Consider the following 20628-nt stretch of genomic DNA (forward strand, 5'->3'; position numbering starts at 1 on the left):
TTAATAGTGCTTGATTACATCTAATTCGCAGAACCAAATACTTATCATGAAGTCTGAGTGAACTGATGCAATGAGCACAGTAAAAATATACACTACTGAAATCAGGGAGCTGTAAATCTGATGGGACATGGTGACACTGTAGAGGGGGTTACAGATGGCAACATGGTAGTCATATGACATTGAAGTTAATGTGTAATAATCTGCAATGCCAAAAATGAGGAAGAAATGGAACTGAGTCATGCAGGAAGTGTATGAGATGAGATTCTTCTGTCACTAAGCTCACCAACATTTTAGAGGTAACAACTGTGGACGGACAGAAGTCAATGAAGGACAGACTGCTGAGGAAATAGTACATGGGGTTGTGCAGGTGGGAACTTAGCACAATCAGTGTGACCATGCCCAGATTACCTGCTACAGTGATCACATAGATTCCTACAAAGAGAAGGAAGAGGGGCATCTGGAGTTCTGGCTTCTCTGAGAGCCCAACCAAAAAGAACTCAGTCATTGTACAGTGGTTTCCTTCTGCTAAGTTCTTCATTTACATTCACATTCTGAAAGAGTAAAAGAATTACTGGAGCCAGGTGGTGATAGCTCAAGTCTTTAATCTCATCATTAAGGAGGCATAAGCAGACAGATTTCTGTGAGTTCAAGGCCAGCCTGGTCAACAGAGCTAGATCTAGTAGCTCTATCTGTCCCCTAAATATACATACATATACATATACATTTACACATACTCATACACATATAGTGAGAGCATATGTTGTCAGTAATAATGATAACATCATTATTCTTTGCATTATGCTTTTCTACAAAGTCCACATGTAAATTATTTCTGCCTTAGAATACATTTGCTCTCTGAAATTACCTTAACTGAATCATTTAGATGAATATAAAATATATTTTATTATTATTTGCAAACTTATCCTTAAAATTGATAATGCCTTTCATATAAAATATTACTATTCTGTCCAAGCTTTGATATTTTTTGTGATTTAAAAATAATGTCTCTAAGTTGAGAAGAAGAGTGGTTATCAGCAAGGATGCCCCCCAATGTGACAGAAACACTTGAGAAAGGAAATTTCCCTAAAAATGGTGAATTATTTTCCAAAATCCAATTTCTTCAGTGGATTATAGCAGCTTTTTTGAGATTATTTCATTTTTTTAATCCTTAAGACAAATGACGTTTTTAAATCCTAAATGTGATAATTAAATGGCATGTTGAGCAATAATTGCATGAGATTCTGCATAAATGTTGTTTCTAGGATTACATAGCAGAAACATGGCACTCTTAGGAATTATAGATTCTTATTGGTGAACCATTTCTTGAGAGGAACAGAGTTAGTCAGCAGTGGGTAAACAGTGAGGCCATGAAGACAAAGTGTCCATGCTCACACCCACTCATTTACCAGTAACACCCTTGGCTAGTAAAATGCACTTTTTGCTACTCGCTATGTGAAGATGTATGTATTACAGGCATTTTATCACTCAAAAAGCCTGTAATATGATTTCATGCTGTTAGTTGATATTGATATTTTTGCAAACAAAAAACCTGAATTTCTACTTATTTAAATTAGAGAAAGAGTCTCAACTCAGTTCATATTTTTCTTTTTTTATTTCTTCTGAATCTAGGATTGTTCCAAGATTCTTCTTGCCAACCTGGTCCCAGATCTGCATCAACCCCAAATAACACACTAGACACTATATTAATTATAAAGGTGTTTGCTGTTTGCTATGGTATCTTAATGGCTAGCTCTGACTTAATTATTAACTCATAATTATTAATATATACATATATATTTATAAGGTCTTATCTTACTGAGGACACAACCTTATGCATCCTCTCTTCCCAAGGTCACATGGAGACTCTCTACTCTTGACTACATTTCCCAGAATCCTTCTTGACTCCTAGTCCCACCCATCTTGCTTCCCTATTGACCAACAGTGCTTTATTTATCAACCAATCAGACAAATATATACACAAAAGTATTTACCACATCATAGGAGTGTAACGCAAAATGAAATACATTGATAGACAAATATAATAATTATCCACTCTCCTATTGAATTATGAAAATATAAGTCACTGCGAACAAACAGTGAATCCCTAATTGAATTACTTAAAATCTTAAACACACAAAAAGAAAAAACAAAACACATAATAATACTAATCACAAAATGGGAGGAGCCAAAAATAATTAGAGCTGTAAAAAACTCTTTCTGCAATGATCCAGAAAAATTATGTTTTCACAGCAGCAGTAGCTGCCTTAATGGCCCACATAAGGCTGAGCCTGTAAATAGTTCATCAAAGAATTGGTAGGGGTGATGGGGTATCTGACACTTCCCCTTCCACCAGTCTTTGCATTACTCATAGGTTCTGGAATGGGGAAAATTTTGTCTTCAGATGTTTACTTACCAACAAGGTCCCCATACTCCAGCAGATAGCTCTGAACTTATGGTCACACAGATGAGATGGCTAAGATGAACAAGTCAGAAACACAGTAAAAATGTCATGACTATAAGAAACACACTTGTAATAAGGAGGGAGTATAATATGGGAATATGGGATGTATTTTGAGTGAGGTTGATAGTAATAAGTATATGTGTGTGCTTGTGTCTGTGTGCATGTGTGATTTATTTAACCAATGATTTGTCTTTTCATGTTATTTCAGTAAAGTATGAATTTTTACCTGATTTCACATTCTAGATGTAACCCAATATCATTAGACAATACATAAAGTTTACTTAGTTATGCTGGTATTCCAAGTTGCATTTTTATAGTTTATTTTTATGTCAAATTATTTTTTGCTTTCTATGTTTCTTTGATATGATTTTCTGCTCTTTATCTCTTATTGTTTCTTTGACATAAGAACTCACTCTGTAGCCCAGGCTGGCCTACAACTCACAATCCTCTTGCCTATTCACGCTGATTGCTAGGATACTGGACTGTGCCACAACTCCTGGAACTATTTAATTTTAAGTAAAACATTAGCCAGTGCTTCATAATTTATTCATTTTAGCATTTTAATTTCTATAAATGACCCACTAACTCCACTCAAATAAATATCACAATAATTCATATGGTTATTATCATAATATCCCACTGAAAATATTTCTCATGTTGTTCATCATTCAATAGAAGTGTTAACTGTGCTTCTCATGAGATTTTCTCATCTTGAAATGTGTCCTGGTTCTATCATATTTATTGAATGTACTCTAAAATTACAAAAGTTTGCATTGCAGAGATTCTCTTAGTAACTACCTTTGGCAAGGTTCTTTATATATTTTTTTAATTCATTCATTGAGAATTCCGTGCAATGTGTCTTAAGCAAAAATAGCCCCGCTCTGAAATCATCAAAGATCTAGGTTCCTTTTGTGTCCTTGTTTTCACCCATAATGCTCAGTTTGTGCTGTTCATGTATTTTAGAAGTGAGATATTTTCCAGTTATTTGCTAGACTCTTGTTTTTCTTAGACTGAGAAGATATCATTACCTACATTTCACTAAGGACAGGTGTCCCCAGTCTGGGTCAATTTAAAACCCAAGAAGGATGAGGCCCTCCATTGGTGATCTCCAAAATCTGTCATATCATTCAGGGCAGGGCCTAGGTCCTCTCCCATGTGTCCAGACTGATAGAGCATCCCTCCATGTGGAGTGGGCTCCATAGATTGCCTAGACCTCTTCACTGATCGACGTTCAGGGGGCCTGGATCAGTCCCATACTGGCCTCTCAGCCATCAGTCTGGAGTCCATGAGCTCCCCCTTGTTCAGGTCAGCTGTTTCTGTAGGTTGCACCAGCCTGGTCTTGACCCCTTTGCTCATCACTCCTCCCTCTCTGCAACTGGGTTCCTGAAATTCAGTTCAGTGTTTAGTTGTGGGACTACCTCATTCAGATGGTTTTCCCTAGTTCTATTAATTTGCCTGCAAATTTCAAGATGCCATTTTTTTAACTGCTGAGTAATACTGCATTGTGTAAATATACCACATTTTCCTTATTCATTCTTCTGTTAAGGGGCATCTAGGTTGTTTCCAGGTTCTGAATAATGTTGCTACAAACACAATAGAGCTAATGTCTTTGTGGTATGAGTGTACATCTTATGGGTGCATGCCCAAGAGTGGTATTGCTGGATCTTAAGGTATATTGAGTCCCAATTTACTGAGAAACCATCATACTGACTTCCAAAATGGCTGTACAAGTTTGCATTCCTATCAGCAATGGAGAAGTGTTCCATTTTCTCCACATCCTCTCCAGCATAAGCTATAATACTGTTTTTGATCTTAGACATTCTGACTTGCATAAGATGGTATCTCAGGGTCATCTTGATTTGCATTTCCCTAATGGCTAAAGAAGGTGAGAAATTCCTTCATTGTCATTTTAGATTCTTCTGCTGACAATTCTATGTTTAGATCTGTACCCTATTTGTTAATTGGATTATTTGTATTTTGATGTCTAGTTTCATGAATTTTTTATATGTTTTGGAAATCAGTGCTCTGTCAGATATGGGACTGGTAAGATCTTTTCCCATTCTGTAGTCTGCCGTTTTGCCTAATTGCTAGTGTTTTTTGCCATACAGAAACTTCTCAATTACAGGAGGTTCCATTTATTAACTGTTGCTCCCAGTGTCTGTGATACTGGTGTTATATTTAGGAAGTACTCTCCTGATCCAATTCATTTAAGATTATTTCCCACTTTCTCTTCTATGAGGTACACTGTGTTTGGATTTATGTTAAAGTTTTTGATATGTTTGGACATGTGTTTTATGCCTAGCGATAGATGTGGATCTATCTGGAATCTTCATCCAGTTATGCCATCATCATTTGTTGAAGATTCTTTCTTTTTTCCATTGCATAATTTTGGCTTCTTTTCTAAAAATCAGGTTTTCATAGATGTGTAGGTGAATATTAGGGTCTTTGATTCAATTACATTGGTTCAGCTGTTTGTTTTTATGCCAATACCAGGTTGTTTTCATTAATAGAGCTATATAGTAGAACTTGAAGTCAACGATGACATTGCCCCAGGAAGTTCCTTTCATGTACATCTCTTGGTTTCACTGATTATTTTCTGTGTTCTCTTTGTTACTATTTTACTGATTTCAACGCTGATTTTGATTAATTCCTGCCATCTACTCTTTAGGGCGAGTTTGTTTCTTTTTGTCCTAGAGCTTTCTGGTCTGCTGTTAAGTTTCTAGTATGAGATATCTAAGTTCTCTATGAAGGTACTTTCCTTATAGCACTACTTATATTGTGTCCCTTAAGTTTGGGTATGTTGTACATTCATTTTAGTTGAATTATAGGAAGTCTTTAATTTCTTTCTTTATTTCTTCCTTTACCGAATGATCAGTTAGTAGAGAGTTGTTTGGTTTCCATGAGTTTCTAGACTTTCTGTTGTTTCTGTTTTTGTTGAAATATAGCTTTGATCTTTAGTGGTTTGATAGGATACAGAGTGTTATTTCAATTTTATTTTGTCTGTTTTGACTTGCTCTGTGATGGAGCATGTGGTAAATTTTGGAGAAAGTTCTATGAGGTCATAAGAAGAAGGTATTCTGGTTAAAAGTTCTGTAGATATCTCTTAGGCCTGTTTGATTAGTGATATCTGTTAGCTCCATTATTTCTCTGTTTTTTTTTTCTAGATGGTCTGTCCATTGGTGAGAGGGGGTGTCAGTATTCTGTTTAGTGTGGGTCATTGAAAGAACTTAGACCACTGCACAATAAATTTTGACTTTACAATGTATCAGTAGAATCAGCTTTTTGTGAACTGACTACTGGTTATTTCACAAACATCTTTTCGTTGTATATTGTTATAAAATGTACACCTCTTAGCAAGTCAATTTACACGTACCAAAAACTTCATATCTAGAGTTGTTTGAAGGAAGCATCATCTACCCAAGCATTTCTCAGCAATGAGGCATCTTGGTTATCCAAGTTCTCCTATAACTAAGTTTTGCACAGGCTCTGAATCCTTCAGGAAGTACTCAGATAAGAATAAACACGTCAAACAAAGGGTAGCAATCGCAAAAGGCAATTGAAAGCCTAGGTGCAAATGATCTTTCATAGTGTCTGAGATCTCCTGTATAGTATTTGTTTGTGTGCATGTGTGTGTGTGTGTGTTTGTGTGTGTGTGTAATTTTTTAGATTAAACATTTTCTTTGATTCAGGAATCAGGTTATTATATTGTATCTTCTATGCCATATAATCTATCTTCTGTTCCTTGTATATTCTGTTGGTGATGCTTTAACCTGTAGTTCTTGTTTGCTTACCTAGATTTCCATCACCAGGATTCCCTGAGTGAATATCTTTGTTATTGTTTATATTTCCATTTTCAGGTCTTGAACAGTTTTATTCATTTCCTTCATCTGTTTGTTCTTTCTTGTGTGTTTTTTTTTTGGGGGGGGGCAGTTAGTTCATTTCCTTCCATTGTTTTGTTTGTGTTTTCCTGGATTTCCTTAAGTGATTTATTCATTTCCTCCAATTGCTTGTTTGTGTTTTCCTGGATTTCTTTAGGCAATCTTACCAGAAGCAAACTACAGATTCAATGCAGTCCCCATCAAAATCCCAGCCTCAGTCAGTGAAACCAATATTTATTCCTTGTTCATAAATGCATATTGGGAGCCCATTCCCAAGGGAGGGATAGCTTCTCAGCCTAGATACTTGGAGAAAGGGTCTAGGCCTGGCCCCAAATGATGTGAAAGAACTTGATGATCCTCCACGAAAGGCCTCACCCTCCCTGGGGAGTGGTTGGGTGGTGGGATTGGGGATTGTTGGGGCCATGGGAGGTTGGGAGGTAGAGGGAATTGGGATTTATATGTAAACTAAGATCATTTCTAATTTAAATAGAAATTTATTTAAAAAGAGTTTTATTCACTTCCTTTTTATGACAGAAATTTATTATCTTCATTAAGCTGGTATTAAGGTTGTGATTTTTGTGCTTCGGCTGTGTTGGAATATACAGGGCTTGCTGTACTATGATAACAGGACTCTGGAGATATGCTATATGCCTATATATTGTTGATTGTGTTTTTAGGGTGACCTCTACTCATCTGGATTTGTGGTAACTATAACTTCAGGTGCTGATTTCTGCATTTATTTTTGTTGGATGGGTGTTTTTTCCCCTTGCTTTCTGATTCCTCTCTTGTTCTCTTACCTGAGTAAACTGTGGTTCTGGTGACTGACAAGTACTCTGTCCCAGTAGGGGACCTCTTCTTTGGTTTTGTCTGTCTGCATGATCTCCAGGGTTTGGGGTACAAGGGTTGACTCAGGGTTTCTGTGATTCTGGTAGGACAGGGAGATTTTAAGGTTCTGGGTACCAGGTTATCTTCTTAGGTTCCAGGTAGCCACATGATCTCTACCAGAATTGTGGACTTAGCTATGGTGACAAGGAAAGGGAGGGATGTGAGGTTAAAGCTAGACAAGCTCTGAGAAGTGTTAGCTGTCTATGTACTGGTCTTATTCAAGGTGCCTGCTACTGGCATGGCCTCTGTTAGAGCAAGGTTACTTCTTCAGAGTTATGGGCTAGGATATAGAAATGCCACCATCTTTGTGATGAGTTATATTGACTGTCAACTATTAGATTCAGAATAACAGTGAAAACACTCCTTGAGCATTTTCTGTTCTTATGTTTATTGAAAAGTTTGACTGAGGAAGAACACCCTTAACCTGCTGAAAGTGAAAGCCAACATCCCATCTTGTCTAAGTCATCAGATTAGAAGGAAAAACAAACAATAGCACAACTGTGAGATTTCAACTTAACCCACTTACAATAAATTTAGGAATCCAAAAGACAACAAATCTGGAGAAGACGTAGGAAAAAATAAAACTCATTTACTGTTGATGGAATTGCAAACTGGTACAATCACAATGGAAGTAGGTGTGATGAGTTACAAATAAATAAGCAAATAAATAAATAAAATAATTTGCCACCTGACCCTGAAATACCACTCACTGAACAAACGACTTGACATTCTAAATGTTGGATTACTATTCAGTCATATTCATTGAAGCTCTATTTATAATAGCTAGGAAATGAAAATGACCCAGCAGAGAGAGCTGATCTGAACAAGGGGGAGCTCTTGAACCCCAGACCGACAGCTGGGAGGCCAGCATGGCACTTATCCAGTCCCCCTGATTGTGAGAGTCAGTGAGGAGTCCTGGGCAACCTATGGGGCCCTGGGCAGTAGGTCAGTGTTTATCCCTGGCATACAAATGGACTTCATGTGTCCATAACACAAAGAGGGATGCTCTCTGAATCTCAACTCTTAGGGGAGTGCTTGGACCTTGCCCTGAGCAAAATGACAGACTCTGGATATCCCCTATGTGGAAGGGAGTGGGGATAGGGTGGGAGGCAGAGGGGGATGGTGGGGGGTGCAGGGGGAGGGGATGGAGAGGGAACTGGGATTGACATGTGAAGCAAGATATTTAAAATCAAAGTAATAAAAAAGTTAAAAAAAGATGACTGGGTTAGCATGTATTCTAGAGAGGAGTGTAACAGTGTACAAATGCTATGAAGGGGTAAAAAAAACATATTGGGGTGTATTATTTGGGAGAGAGGGGATGTAAAGCAATATAGAAAGGGAAATAGTAAAGATTAATAAATACCAATGAGGATGTTTGAAAACTCCATGGAACATCACATTATTTTATGTTTACCTAAAAATATACACACATGCCCACATCCATACACACACACACACACACACACACACACACACACACACACACACACACACACAGAAAGAGAGAGAGAGAGAGAGAGAGAGAGAGAGAGAGAGAGAGAGAGAGAGAGAGAGAGCCCTTCCAAAACATTATTTGCTATTGCTCTGGCCATATAAATTTAAAATAGATCTCTATTGTGAAGACACTCAAGATTCTGACACCGGACTTTGACTTGGATGAACAGAACTGAATTACACCTACAACCATACTCCATGAGGACTATCTTTCATATTATGGAAAGGGCCTATAAAAGTCCAAAGTTGCCAAGAGAGTGAAACAGTTAATAGTTCTATCAAGCTGTGACACCTATGAACCAAAATAATAACCAGCAAAGCAAGCTACCCGTAAAAGTATAATAGTGGCAGTGGAAGCAGAACAGTTATCAATAGCTATGAAATTATACTTAAAGGCCACTTAATAGGAGGACCTTCATACCTTGTTCCCTAAAAACTGTCAATTCTGAGCTACTGATGGGGTCAAGGAAGGTAGAGGAGAATCTAATAGTGACATTCTTCTAAACTAGTATAATCTCTAACTGCACCATAGTACTGATCATCTCACCCACCACTTCTTCTTTAATTCTTCTTACAGCAGATGGAGACCATTACAGAAATCCATAGCCACTATGAATATGGGGGGGGACTGATACTGGGGTGAAGTGCTACAGATAATCCATTTACAAAATAATCACTCCACCTCAGAATAGAGAATATTTTGAAGAAAAAGAAATGTTCTAAGAGTCAGAGGATAAAGATGACTCTGGTGATATTGTATTTTCTATGTATAAGAGGAAAATGACATCATGATTCTCAAAAATATAGTTTACTAAAAAGGAGCCAAAATGGCTGGGTGATGAGGGCACAAACCTTTAATCCCAGCACTCAGGAGGCAGAGGCAGGCAGATTTCTGTGAGTTCGAGACCAGCCTGGTCTACAAGAGCTAGTTCCAGAATGCCTCTACAGCCACAGAAAAATCCTGTCTTGAAAAAAAAAAACAGCAAAAATGATACCAGTTGGTGCACCAGTGTAGAAGGAGAAAATATCAGTAGACTCTCCGTAGATGAAGAGTTATAGTTAGAGATGGCTGAGAACAGAATCAGTCCTCCTATGGGTAAACTTCCTAATATACATTTAAATTTATATATGTGTGGTTCATATATATATATATATATACATATGCATATACATGAAATAAAGAAAAGAGGTCATTAATTTGACAGAGAAAATCTGGGATACAGGATTGATTAGAGGAATATATGGAGAATGAGGCAATTATAGTACTTAGATATGAAATTCCCAAAATGAATAAAAAATAATTTTAAAAGTATCAGGTTCATTGGAATTAAGAATAAAGTTTCATATTTTAAAGTAATATTTGATGAACATGAAAGAGTTTATTTAACATGATTGACTATCCATTCTGGGCATATAAATTCATGTCATTCTTACTATGGTTTACACGGTTTATTCTGCAAAAGGAGAGATAATATATGCATAGAAAATTGTAATTGAAATTCTTACTTGTATAAATTATCAAAGTTTCCTAGCAAATGAGTAATAACTCTTAAAGGTAGAATAAAATTAATAACAAATTCAAACTTTGTGTTTATAGATAACTTTTCTCTGATAACTAAACCCCACATTACTTCTGACTACATGAATGTTTTTCTTTGAAGTATTTTCTTCAGGGCAGCACTGACATCCTTATTCCTCAGGCTGTAGATCAATGGGTTCAGCATGGGAACAACAGTAGTATAAAACACAGAGGACACTTTCCCTTGGTCCATTGAATTCACTGATGATGGCTGTAAGTACATGAAGGCAGCAGAACCAAAGAAGATAGCAACAGCAGAGATGTGGGAACTACATGTACTGAAGGTTTTGGTCCTGCCTTCTGTGGATTGAATGTGGAGTATGCTAGTAATGATGGAGGTGTAGGAAGTAATGATGGTAAGAATTGGGACACAGATGTTCAATGAACCAAAAATTAGAATCAATAATTCATTAATATAGGTATTAAAGTGTGCAAGTTTCAAGAGTGGAAGAAGGTCGCAGAAATAGTGGTTGATCACATCTAATTTGCAAAACCAAATCCTTATCATGAAGCCTGTGTGAACTGATGCACTGAGCACACTAAAAATATACACTCCTGCAATCAGCGAACTGTAAATCTGATAGGACATGGTGACACTGTAAAGCAAGGGGCTACAGATAGCTACATAGCGGTCATATGCCATGGCAGCTAATGTGTAACATTCTGCAACGCCAAAAATGATAAGGAAATAGAGTTGAGTCATGCATTCAGGGTAGGAGATGCGATTCTGCTCTGTCACAAAGCTAACCAGCATTTTAGGGATGACAACTGTGGACTGACATAAGTCAATGAAGGACAGACTGCTGAGGAAATAGTACATGGGGTTGTGCAATTGGGAACTGAGCACAATCAGTGTGATCATGCCCAGATTCCCCACCACAGTGACCACATAGATTCCGGTAAAGAGAAGGAAGAGGGGCATCTGGAGTTCTGGCTTCTCTGAAAGCCCAGCTAAGAAGAAATCAGTCACTGTACAATGGTTTCTTGCTTCCATGTTCTTCATTCAGATTCTGAAAGAGTAAAAAAAATTAGTGGAGCCAGGTGGTGGTAGCTTACCTATAATCTCATCATTAGGGAGGCAGAAGCAGACAGATTTCTGTGAGTTCAAGACTTGCCTGGTTAACAGAGCTAGATCTAGGAGAGGCAAGGCTATGCAAAGAAACACTGTCCCCAATATATACATATACAATATATACACATATATACACACATACACACACACACATAGAGAGAGCATGTGTTAGGTTGTCAATAATAATAATTTCATTATTCTTTTTTAATAAGCTTTTCTACAAAGTCCACATGTAAATTATTTCTGCCTTAGAATACATTTGCTCTCTATAAACTCATCTTAAATGGATCATTTAAATGAATAAAATTTATCATTTATTATTATTAAACTTATCCTTAGAAATTTGTTAATTCTTTGATAATTTTTGTGATTTAAAAATAATGTCTCTTAGTGAGGAGAGTATCATTGAGGATGGCCAGCTGTATGAAAGACATACTTGAGAAAGTAAATTTCCCTATAATTATGAATTATTTTCCAAAATCTAATTTCTCCAGAGGATTTGTGAAGTTTTAAAAATTATTTCATTTTTTTAATTCTTAAGATGCATGTAGTCTTTAAATTCCCAAATGTGAAAATTAAATGGCGTCTGGAGCAATCATGGCATGAGTTACTGCATAATGGTACTTCAAGGATTATGTAGTGGAAACGTGATGCTCTTAGAAATATGTTTCTGTTTGTGAGCCAGTTCTTAAGAGGAACAGAGTCAGTCAGCAGTGGTTAGTGTGTCCATGAAGGCAAAATTTCCATGCTCACTCCCACTCAGTTATCAGTAACACCCTTGGCTAGTAAAATATCTTTTCTGTTATTCACTATGTAAAAATATAAATACTACAGGGATCTTATTTATGTTAAAGTTATCCAGATATCCCATTGAAAATATTTCATATGTTGTTCATTACTCCATAGAAATGTAACTATACAAGTTTTATGATTCTCATGATGTTTTCTTATCTTGATATGTGTCCTGGTTCTATCATATTTATTGAATGTACTCCAAGATTATAAAGCTTTGCTTTGCAGAAATTGTCTTAGTAATTGCCTTTGGTAAGGTTCTTTAAATTTCCTTTTAATTTGTTTGTTGAGAATTTTCTACAATGTGTTTTGAGTATAGACAACCCCTCTCTGAAATCATTAAAGGTCTATCCCCTTTTGTGTCTTTGTTTTCACCCATAATGCCCAATTTGTGCTGCCCATGTATTATTAGATATGTGGCCTTCCACAGGATTATGGGTGACTTACTTGGGGCATTGTTCTTAAAGAAAATGAGTTTCCTTTTCTAGGCAGCCTTGAATAAACAGTTGTTGTTCAGCTACAGCATAAACTTCATATACAACCCCCCTCTCCATACAGAGATTTGGTTTTATTTGATCTTGCACAGGACTGACGTATGATATGGCAATCATTTTGAATTCATATGTTGTGTCTCGAGGACATTGTTCCCTTATATTCATCCCTCACCTTTGGTTAATGGGTTCCCTCTATTTGAGGTGTTGTTCAGTGAGGTGACATCAATCCCAGTCCCCCGCCCCAAAATCACAAACTCTTCTCAATGCTATTATTATACTCCCGATGTCAGTTGAAAGACATTGTTGCTGAAGACCCTGTACTTGGTCACAGAGCATGGAGATACCAAGATGGTACTGCCCTGGAAGTTTCATTGCTAAATGCTGTCTTTCAGAGTGCAGGAAGTAACTATGGGCACAACTGGGGAGATATGTACTCAACAGTCTTAACCAGCTGTGAAACTTATGAACTAAATAACATCTGGAAATGACAAGACATTCTCAATGGTCCAATGGTGACTTGAATGTCGTTGGAATATTGAATCATTTTCTGTTCCACAAGATGAAACCCACACTTCACACTCATGTCAGACAAAGGACCTGTTACTTTTTAATTTTTTAAAAATATTAGCAGAGAATGTCAAACAATATACTGCCCCCAAATAATGCACTATTGTTTTTGCAGAATTGCATGCATATTTTCATGACTTATTTTTTAATTTCTTAAAAAATATTACACACTTACAATGATTTTTGGATTTTGTTCTACTACATATTGAGCAAATAACAGTAGTCTCATCACTAAAAATTCTGATTATATTTTTTCTACTTTAATTTTTCAAACTTAAGTCACACTATTTCACACTAAGCTATGACGTATTTTCTATTTGTTGCTATAATCTCTGAAGTCGCTTGTCTGATATTTGTGCATTATCACAAGCTTTATATTTGCTAGTCTTTCTGTGTTAAACAATTGACTCTGTATTTATATTTGCAGATTATGTATTTTTATATTAGAATATATTTCAACTGAATTTTTAATTAAAAATGAAAAAGGAATGATATAAAATATGAATATGTTAGCACCAAATATTTAGATGTCAATCTAATAAAAACACATCAGCAATCAGTATAGACTACATGGTTTAAGTAGTCCTGAGAGAACCTGAAGAAAATTTTATTAGGAAAAGAACTCATCAAAAATGTTTTTTAATACTCAATATGGCAAAGCAATCAAGTCTCTGAGATATATAGAACAGATAATAATTCAATTAGTGGATTTGACATATGAAATAAGTGCGCTTAAGACACCAATAGAATATTTAAAGCAAAATGTATACTTTGGGCCATTTCAGAATTTATGGGAAATGTCAGCATAGACTGATTTTAACAGTGTGCATCTTAAAATGTTATAACGGAATCTGACAATTACGGATGTAATTAATGCCCAGTCAAAACATATTTCTTTAATCTCTCTATATTTAAGATGCACATACACTATAGGCAAGTACTTGATTTCTTTCTTAGAAATCATACTTATTTTGATTATTGTGTTTGTCTGTGTGATATGTGCACACACGTGTATGCCAAAGCATACATTAATATCAAGTATGTGCTTATTTATTTTCCAATGCTGTTGTCCACCAAATATACCTCATGATTATTTCAGCATTAGTAAAAATTTGCCAATGCAAAAAATGTAAATATGTTGATGAAGAAAAGCAAAATTTATTACATTTTCTGTTTATAGTTTAGCCTTATCCCCAAGAGAAAAAAAAAGAGTCTCCTCAGAATACTTCCAAAATAGTTTCTATCTCATCTCAAGTCATCTCCACAACCCTAAATAATTTGTTCCTATTCTACTTATATAATTATTGGCCATTAATATTATATCAACTATCTACATTCTATTCTTGATTCCATTAAATAAACAAGTGCCATTACTTCTTTTCTTATTATTACATTTAGAATTTATGTTATATTGTAGATAGACTGGTAGATTGTACAATCAATAAAGTATACACAAAACTATTTATCTCTTAAAAGTTATTGAATATAGATCTCTTAGTCCTATGCCAAACATCATCAGTATAAGTCTTTTCAGGTAGCATAGATCTTAACTGTTTAAAAAATAAGAATAACACTGTAAGGGTATAAAAAGCCAGAATGTGCAATTGGGAGTCATTAAATTAAATAAAATCAGCCTATCCCATACTACAAACAGGTTTGGCATCTTTCCCCTTGACCCATATTTTTCCTTTGACCTAGCTCTTACTCTTCATCATTCTCTCAACATTGCTGAAATACAGAGGAAATGACAATGACCTTAGGTCACTGCAGCAATAAAAGATAAGGTGACATCTACTCTGCTTTAAAGAACACACAATCTAAATCTGCCATATTAGCATATTAATTAACATTGTGCTGCAAATATGTGATAAAATTTACAAATAAAATGAAGATGGGAGGATAAGGCAATAAAATTAATTAAACTGATTAATACTGCAACCTGATGTGCTTTCACTAAACACAAAAATGTACCAATATTCACATAATGTTACACAATAAGTGAAAATTTTGCTTAATTCATATCCATAAATTTTTGAAAGGCATTACTTCTATTCCTTTAATAAATATTTTTTACATTTTTATCTTTCATAGAATATTTTTTACTATCTAATTATTCCAATGTCTATGGATCCAATACATTTTTTTTGGTTTTTCGAGACAGGGTTTCTCTGTGGCTTTGGAGGCTGTCCTGGAACTAGCTCTTGTAGACCAGGCTGGCCTCGAACTCACAGAGATCCGCCTGCCTCTGCCTCCCAAGTGCTGGGATTAAAAGCGTGCGCCACCAACGCTCGGCTATCCAATACATTTTTTAAAAACCTTCTTTTGCTTACAAAACACCTTATGGTCCCCAATGATCATCAGCATGAATTGAAAATGCAAAGCACGTTATGCTCCAACAGCTGTTTCAAATTTGTTACCTAACCAAAGTTAGTTTGGTAGGACTATGCACTCTGTAATATGGAATAGATCTGATTTCATCGTGGAGCTTAATCACTTAAATAAAGTCAGCACAGTAGGAATCACAAATTAGGAGAGTTCAATGGAATTTAACACTATGAAACTTTTTCCTTTTGAAGTTAAACATGAGCCAGATATGACACATTTTCCCAGGGTAAATTGTACTTTATGGGGGCATATGCTTTCAAAGTTACTACAAAGACAAAAGGAACCCGGAAAATGTATCTGCAGACCAAGAAAAATTATTTAAAATTTTAAGATTTAACTAGTAATATATATGTTATAGAATGGAAAACATTTCTTCATGTCTAGGATAATTGATTTGATGCGAACCATATAAAAACAATAAGTCATAAATTTTTAATAGCTCAGGGATTTCAAAACATCCTTGCATGATGCATAGAGAAATAGGCATCTGAGAAATAATTTATACATAAGAACTGACCAAACTGTGATAATATCCAAATAAGATATGCAATATACAAAGTTCAAAGAGTGCAATCAGAACGTCAGGAAAGTTTCAACATGTGCAGAGCCACAGCGTTTTGTCCTTTGTTCTGGTGTCCTTTAAGCCTGTTGGTTGCCATCAGAAACAACAGACCTCTTCTACTCACCGCATTACATTGTACTGATAATGCCATTATCGATGTTCTCAGGAAGATGGAAGCTCTGTTTTATGTAGATGCATGGCATCTATGTTGTGAGGCCAATAGTAAATGCTTTGTTTTAAAGGGGGACACTGACAGAATATAAATGATCTGGAAAATACATTTTCTTTAGTAATGTGGTGATTTCTTGGGGGTTTCATATATGCTAACAGAAAGAAAAATTAATGAGACCTTCATTTAGTGTAGGATGTCTAAACTATTTAACTATGCAAATATTAATTGAAATAAAGAAACTGGAAACTTATACCTGGGCATAAAATGTGTTCAGTCAGGGATGAAAACAATTTCAAGTTTCTGTTAAAGTTTTACTGATTTTAAATCTCCTTTAAATTTGAAGATATCCTACAACATTATCCAGTTCATCATAACTGATGGGACCCTCCAACTGAAGCCTAGAAAGTCTATTTCTAAGCAGCATATTATTATTCTGTGAGCCACAGTAGAATGCAGTGAATGGACTAAGTCTGTAATTTCAGAACCTGAAAGTGGTTGGTGCATTCTGGAATCTTTAAAAATTACTCCATGAATAACTGAAGAAATGAACCTAGTTATTGGTATATTACTGATTTTTCTATGACACAGCTGGACTAAAGACTTACCCTTCCTTCTCTCTGAAAGTCTCAGCACCAAGTATTACTTCCCACTCTCAAAATCACTAACACGGGTGTGCTCTGTGTTCTGCAGTTATCAGTGCTAAGAGACCAGGGACTAGTCTTCAGTCTCAGAGCTATTTTAGAAGTTAGTATAATGATAGGTTAACATCCCCAAGAGATAATTCAGCTCTAGAGTTAGCAATAGCCACATCTGAGTGGTTCTGCCTGCTGCACTCTGAAGGTGTACCTGGACTTGTATATGCCAGTTCCAAATAGCATGATATTACACTCTAAGGATTTCCTGCTCTCAGGAAGAAAATTCCTGAAAGGGAAGCAAATACCATTTCCCATCTGGTTAAACATTTTTCTGTCATCCAAGTATTCAACATTTGTGGTAAATCTTTATTTAGAGACCCTATCTGAATTAATATTATTATTTGGACAAATGATATCTGGATAGAATTTAAGATTCTACATTTCTTTAAACTAAGAAACAATGGAGTTGGTTCTAGACCACAGGATATTAAGCTGGTTTTAGAAAGGCAGAAGACATTTTGACACTTATATCTTACTGGAAAAATTGGCTAGAGATTTAAAATAATAAACCAGCTTCTTTTTGTATTACATATCATATCTATAATTTGTATATTTGAGAACACATGCCTTATCTTATATGGGTGGTATTATAGGCATGCATCATTTATGAAGACAACTTATTAATTTGCCTGTGTATATGTATGAATCTAAGGAAATTACATGTGCATATGTATGCATGAGATTGTGATGGGCAAAGGGCAAATTCTGGTGATGTTCCTTAGTTTGTCCACTTTTTTCTGATGCAAGGTCTCTCACTAGCCTGAAAATAGCCAAGTAGCCTAGTCTTGGTGAATAGTTTGCTGTAGCAATCTATCTGGTTCTTCCTTTCAACGTGGTGCATGCAATTGTTAGTCACTATCCTTACTTTTTAAAACAGATTTTTGAGATCCAACTTGGGTGGCAATGCTTGTAAATTAAGCACTTTGGCAAATGAATTAATTTAACAGCCCTGTGTTTTTTGTTTTCTTTTTTATTTAAATTGCTTCATATGTCAATCCCAACTCCCTCTTGCTCCCCTCCTCCCACACCTCTCCAGCACCCCCCCTAATCCCAACTCCACTCTCCAGGGAGGGTGAGACCCTTCATGGGGGAAATCTACAAAGTCAGTTATATCATTTCAGGGCAGGGACTAAGCCCTGCCCCATGTGTCCAGGCTAAGGGAGCATCCCTCCATGTGGTATGGGCTGGATCATTCCCATCAGGGGGTCTGGATCAGTCCCATGCTGGCCTCTAAGCTATCAGTCTGGGGTCCATGAGCTCCCCCTTGTTCAGGTCAACTGTTTCTGTGGGTTTCACCAGCCCTGCATGGACCCCTTTGCTCATTGCTCCTCTGCAACTGGTTTCAAGGAGTTCAGTTCAGTGTTTAGCTGTGGGTGTCTGCCTCTGCTACCATCAGCCACTGGATGGAGGATCTAGGATGGCATACAAGGTAGTTGTCAGTCACATTTTTAGGGAAGGGCATTTAAGGTAGCCTCTCCACTATTGGTTAGATTACCAGCTGGTGTCATCCTTGTAGATCTCTGAAATCTAGTACCAGATCTCTCCTCAAACCTATAGAGACTCCCTCTATTATGGCATTTCTCACCCTGCCCTCTTCTATTCTTCCCCCTACTCAAATTCTTGCTCCCCCATGTCCTCCTCTTCCCTCCTCTTATTTTCCTAGCTCCCTCTATCCTTCTCCCATGCTCCTATTTCCCTCAGGAGATCCTATCCCATTACCCTACTCTGGGATACCATGCAAATCTCTCTTAGAGTTCTCGCTGATTCCCAGACTCTCTGGAGGTAGGATTATAGACTGGACCTCCCCTGTTTCATGTCTAGAATCCATATATGAGGGAGTACATAGCATGTTTGTCTTTTTGTGACTGGGTTACCTCACTTAGGATGGTTTCTTCTAGTGTCTCCCATTTGCCTGCAAATTTCAGGATCCTGCTGTTTTTTTTTTCCACTGAGTAGTACTCCATTGTGTAAATGTACCACATTTTCTCTATCCATTCTTCAGTTGAGGGGTATCTGGGTTGTTTCCATTTTCTAGCTATTACAATTAATGCTGCTATGAACATGGTGGAACAGATGTCCTTGTTGTGTGATTGTGCATCTTTTGGGTATATGCCTAAGAGTGGAATTGTCCAGCCCTATTTTAAAAGTACATTCTTATATCCTGAATGTATGACTGGGGATTGTGTAATATAATATTTGGCTTCTTATTGATGTAAACATTGTTTCTATAAGCAAAATAACAAAGCAATGCACTCACTTTGTTATATACTCTCAGAGTTGGCTTCATCTGACAACTTGACTCATACCTAGAGTCATCTGCAAAGAGGGAACCTCAAAAGGGCAGACTGACCTATGCCCATGTGTGTAAAGCTTTTTCTTAACATCTAATTGGATAAAACCATAGCAAGCACGTTTATAGTAAAACATGGTATTATTACTTTAAAAATACAAAACTTATGGAGCATTCAATACAAAACTGATAGAGAATATTCCATAGTTAGTGATTTTCTTGCCTGTACTCCATTTTTCATCCAAAATTGATCATAATTTAGTGAATGGGACTGATGAAACAATTTTCCAATTATGTCTTAGTATCATGTGAATAATGATGGCAATTAATGCTACAATGAAATGACATAACTTTTGATTCTAAAACTCAGATAGGTAATAAAGAAAACACCATAACTCTATATTTAAAAATATGAATCAGACTAATGACTCTTTTCAATGAACACTTACAAGTAAATAAACATGGACAAAAATGTTCTCTGAGTGACTCACTATGCTACACTATGGCTTCCCCTGACAAGATTTTTCTTTATTTTTGGGGGTTTATTTCACTTAAATTTTATCTGAAGTGGAAAAAATGCAAGGACAGATGATAGATATACAGGAACAAGAAATGAAAGGGATTGAGAGGACTAATGTTAAGGCCACAAAGAATAAACAACGAGGAAGTTTAAAAAGAAGAAATATGAAAATAGAATTATAGGGAATTGAGGAGTCATACATCAGTGTGAAGAATAATGCACAGATAACCATGAAAGTGCACAGTGCATCCTTGCCTGCTAAACACTGCCATTCTAATTTAAAATGGTATAAATAGCTTGAGGATAGGACTGTGAAATACCTGTCTTCTGCTTACATACATATACATTAATAAATTGTTGTATACTTTTCAAAAGTCAGTGTAACTCAATATTCCTATTAAAATTTTCTTTCAATTGTTTTTCTTATAAAATTTTGAAAACTGTATTTGGATCATTTGCCAATGGATCAAGAAGGCCGTCCCCAAAATACTGTCATCCAAGGATATTGAATATAAAAATTTATTCCCAACTTCCTATAAATGATAAATTAGTCTTCCCTAAGCAGAGCTGTGTTGGTTCGTGTACACAAGTATGATCAACCACTAAAGGGCTTTGAGACTCTATAACAGGTGTTATAAGTTGCAAACTTGAATTAACTCTGGTTCTACAAGAGAGTAGCACTTCTCCATGGATATGAAGGTGAGAATCCACTTTTACCTTTGGTACATTTCTTCCAAGCAATCATATACTAACAATAGTCTCATATCCGGTGTTATTAATTC

At 36.2% G+C, this 20628-nt stretch overlaps 1 protein-coding gene and 1 pseudogene across 1 annotated transcript; both read right to left on the reverse strand.

Moving 5' to 3' along the window:
• On the reverse strand, nucleotides 1-538 carry LOC101838208 (annotated as a pseudogene).
• A 9817-nt stretch (nucleotides 539-10355) lies between these two features.
• Nucleotides 10356-11300, reverse strand: LOC101844642 (olfactory receptor 1537-like). The gene has a single exon (XM_013112870.1). The coding sequence runs from the start codon at nucleotides 11298-11300 to the stop codon at nucleotides 10356-10358; it is 945 nt and encodes a 314-aa protein (XP_012968324.1).
• Between the last annotated feature and the right edge of the window lie 9328 nt (nucleotides 11301-20628).

Source organism: Mesocricetus auratus, unplaced genomic scaffold (assembly GCF_017639785.1).
Source record: "Mesocricetus auratus isolate SY011 unplaced genomic scaffold, BCM_Maur_2.0 Super-Scaffold_100022, whole genome shotgun sequence".
Lineage (NCBI taxonomy): Eukaryota > Metazoa > Chordata > Mammalia > Rodentia > Cricetidae > Mesocricetus > Mesocricetus auratus.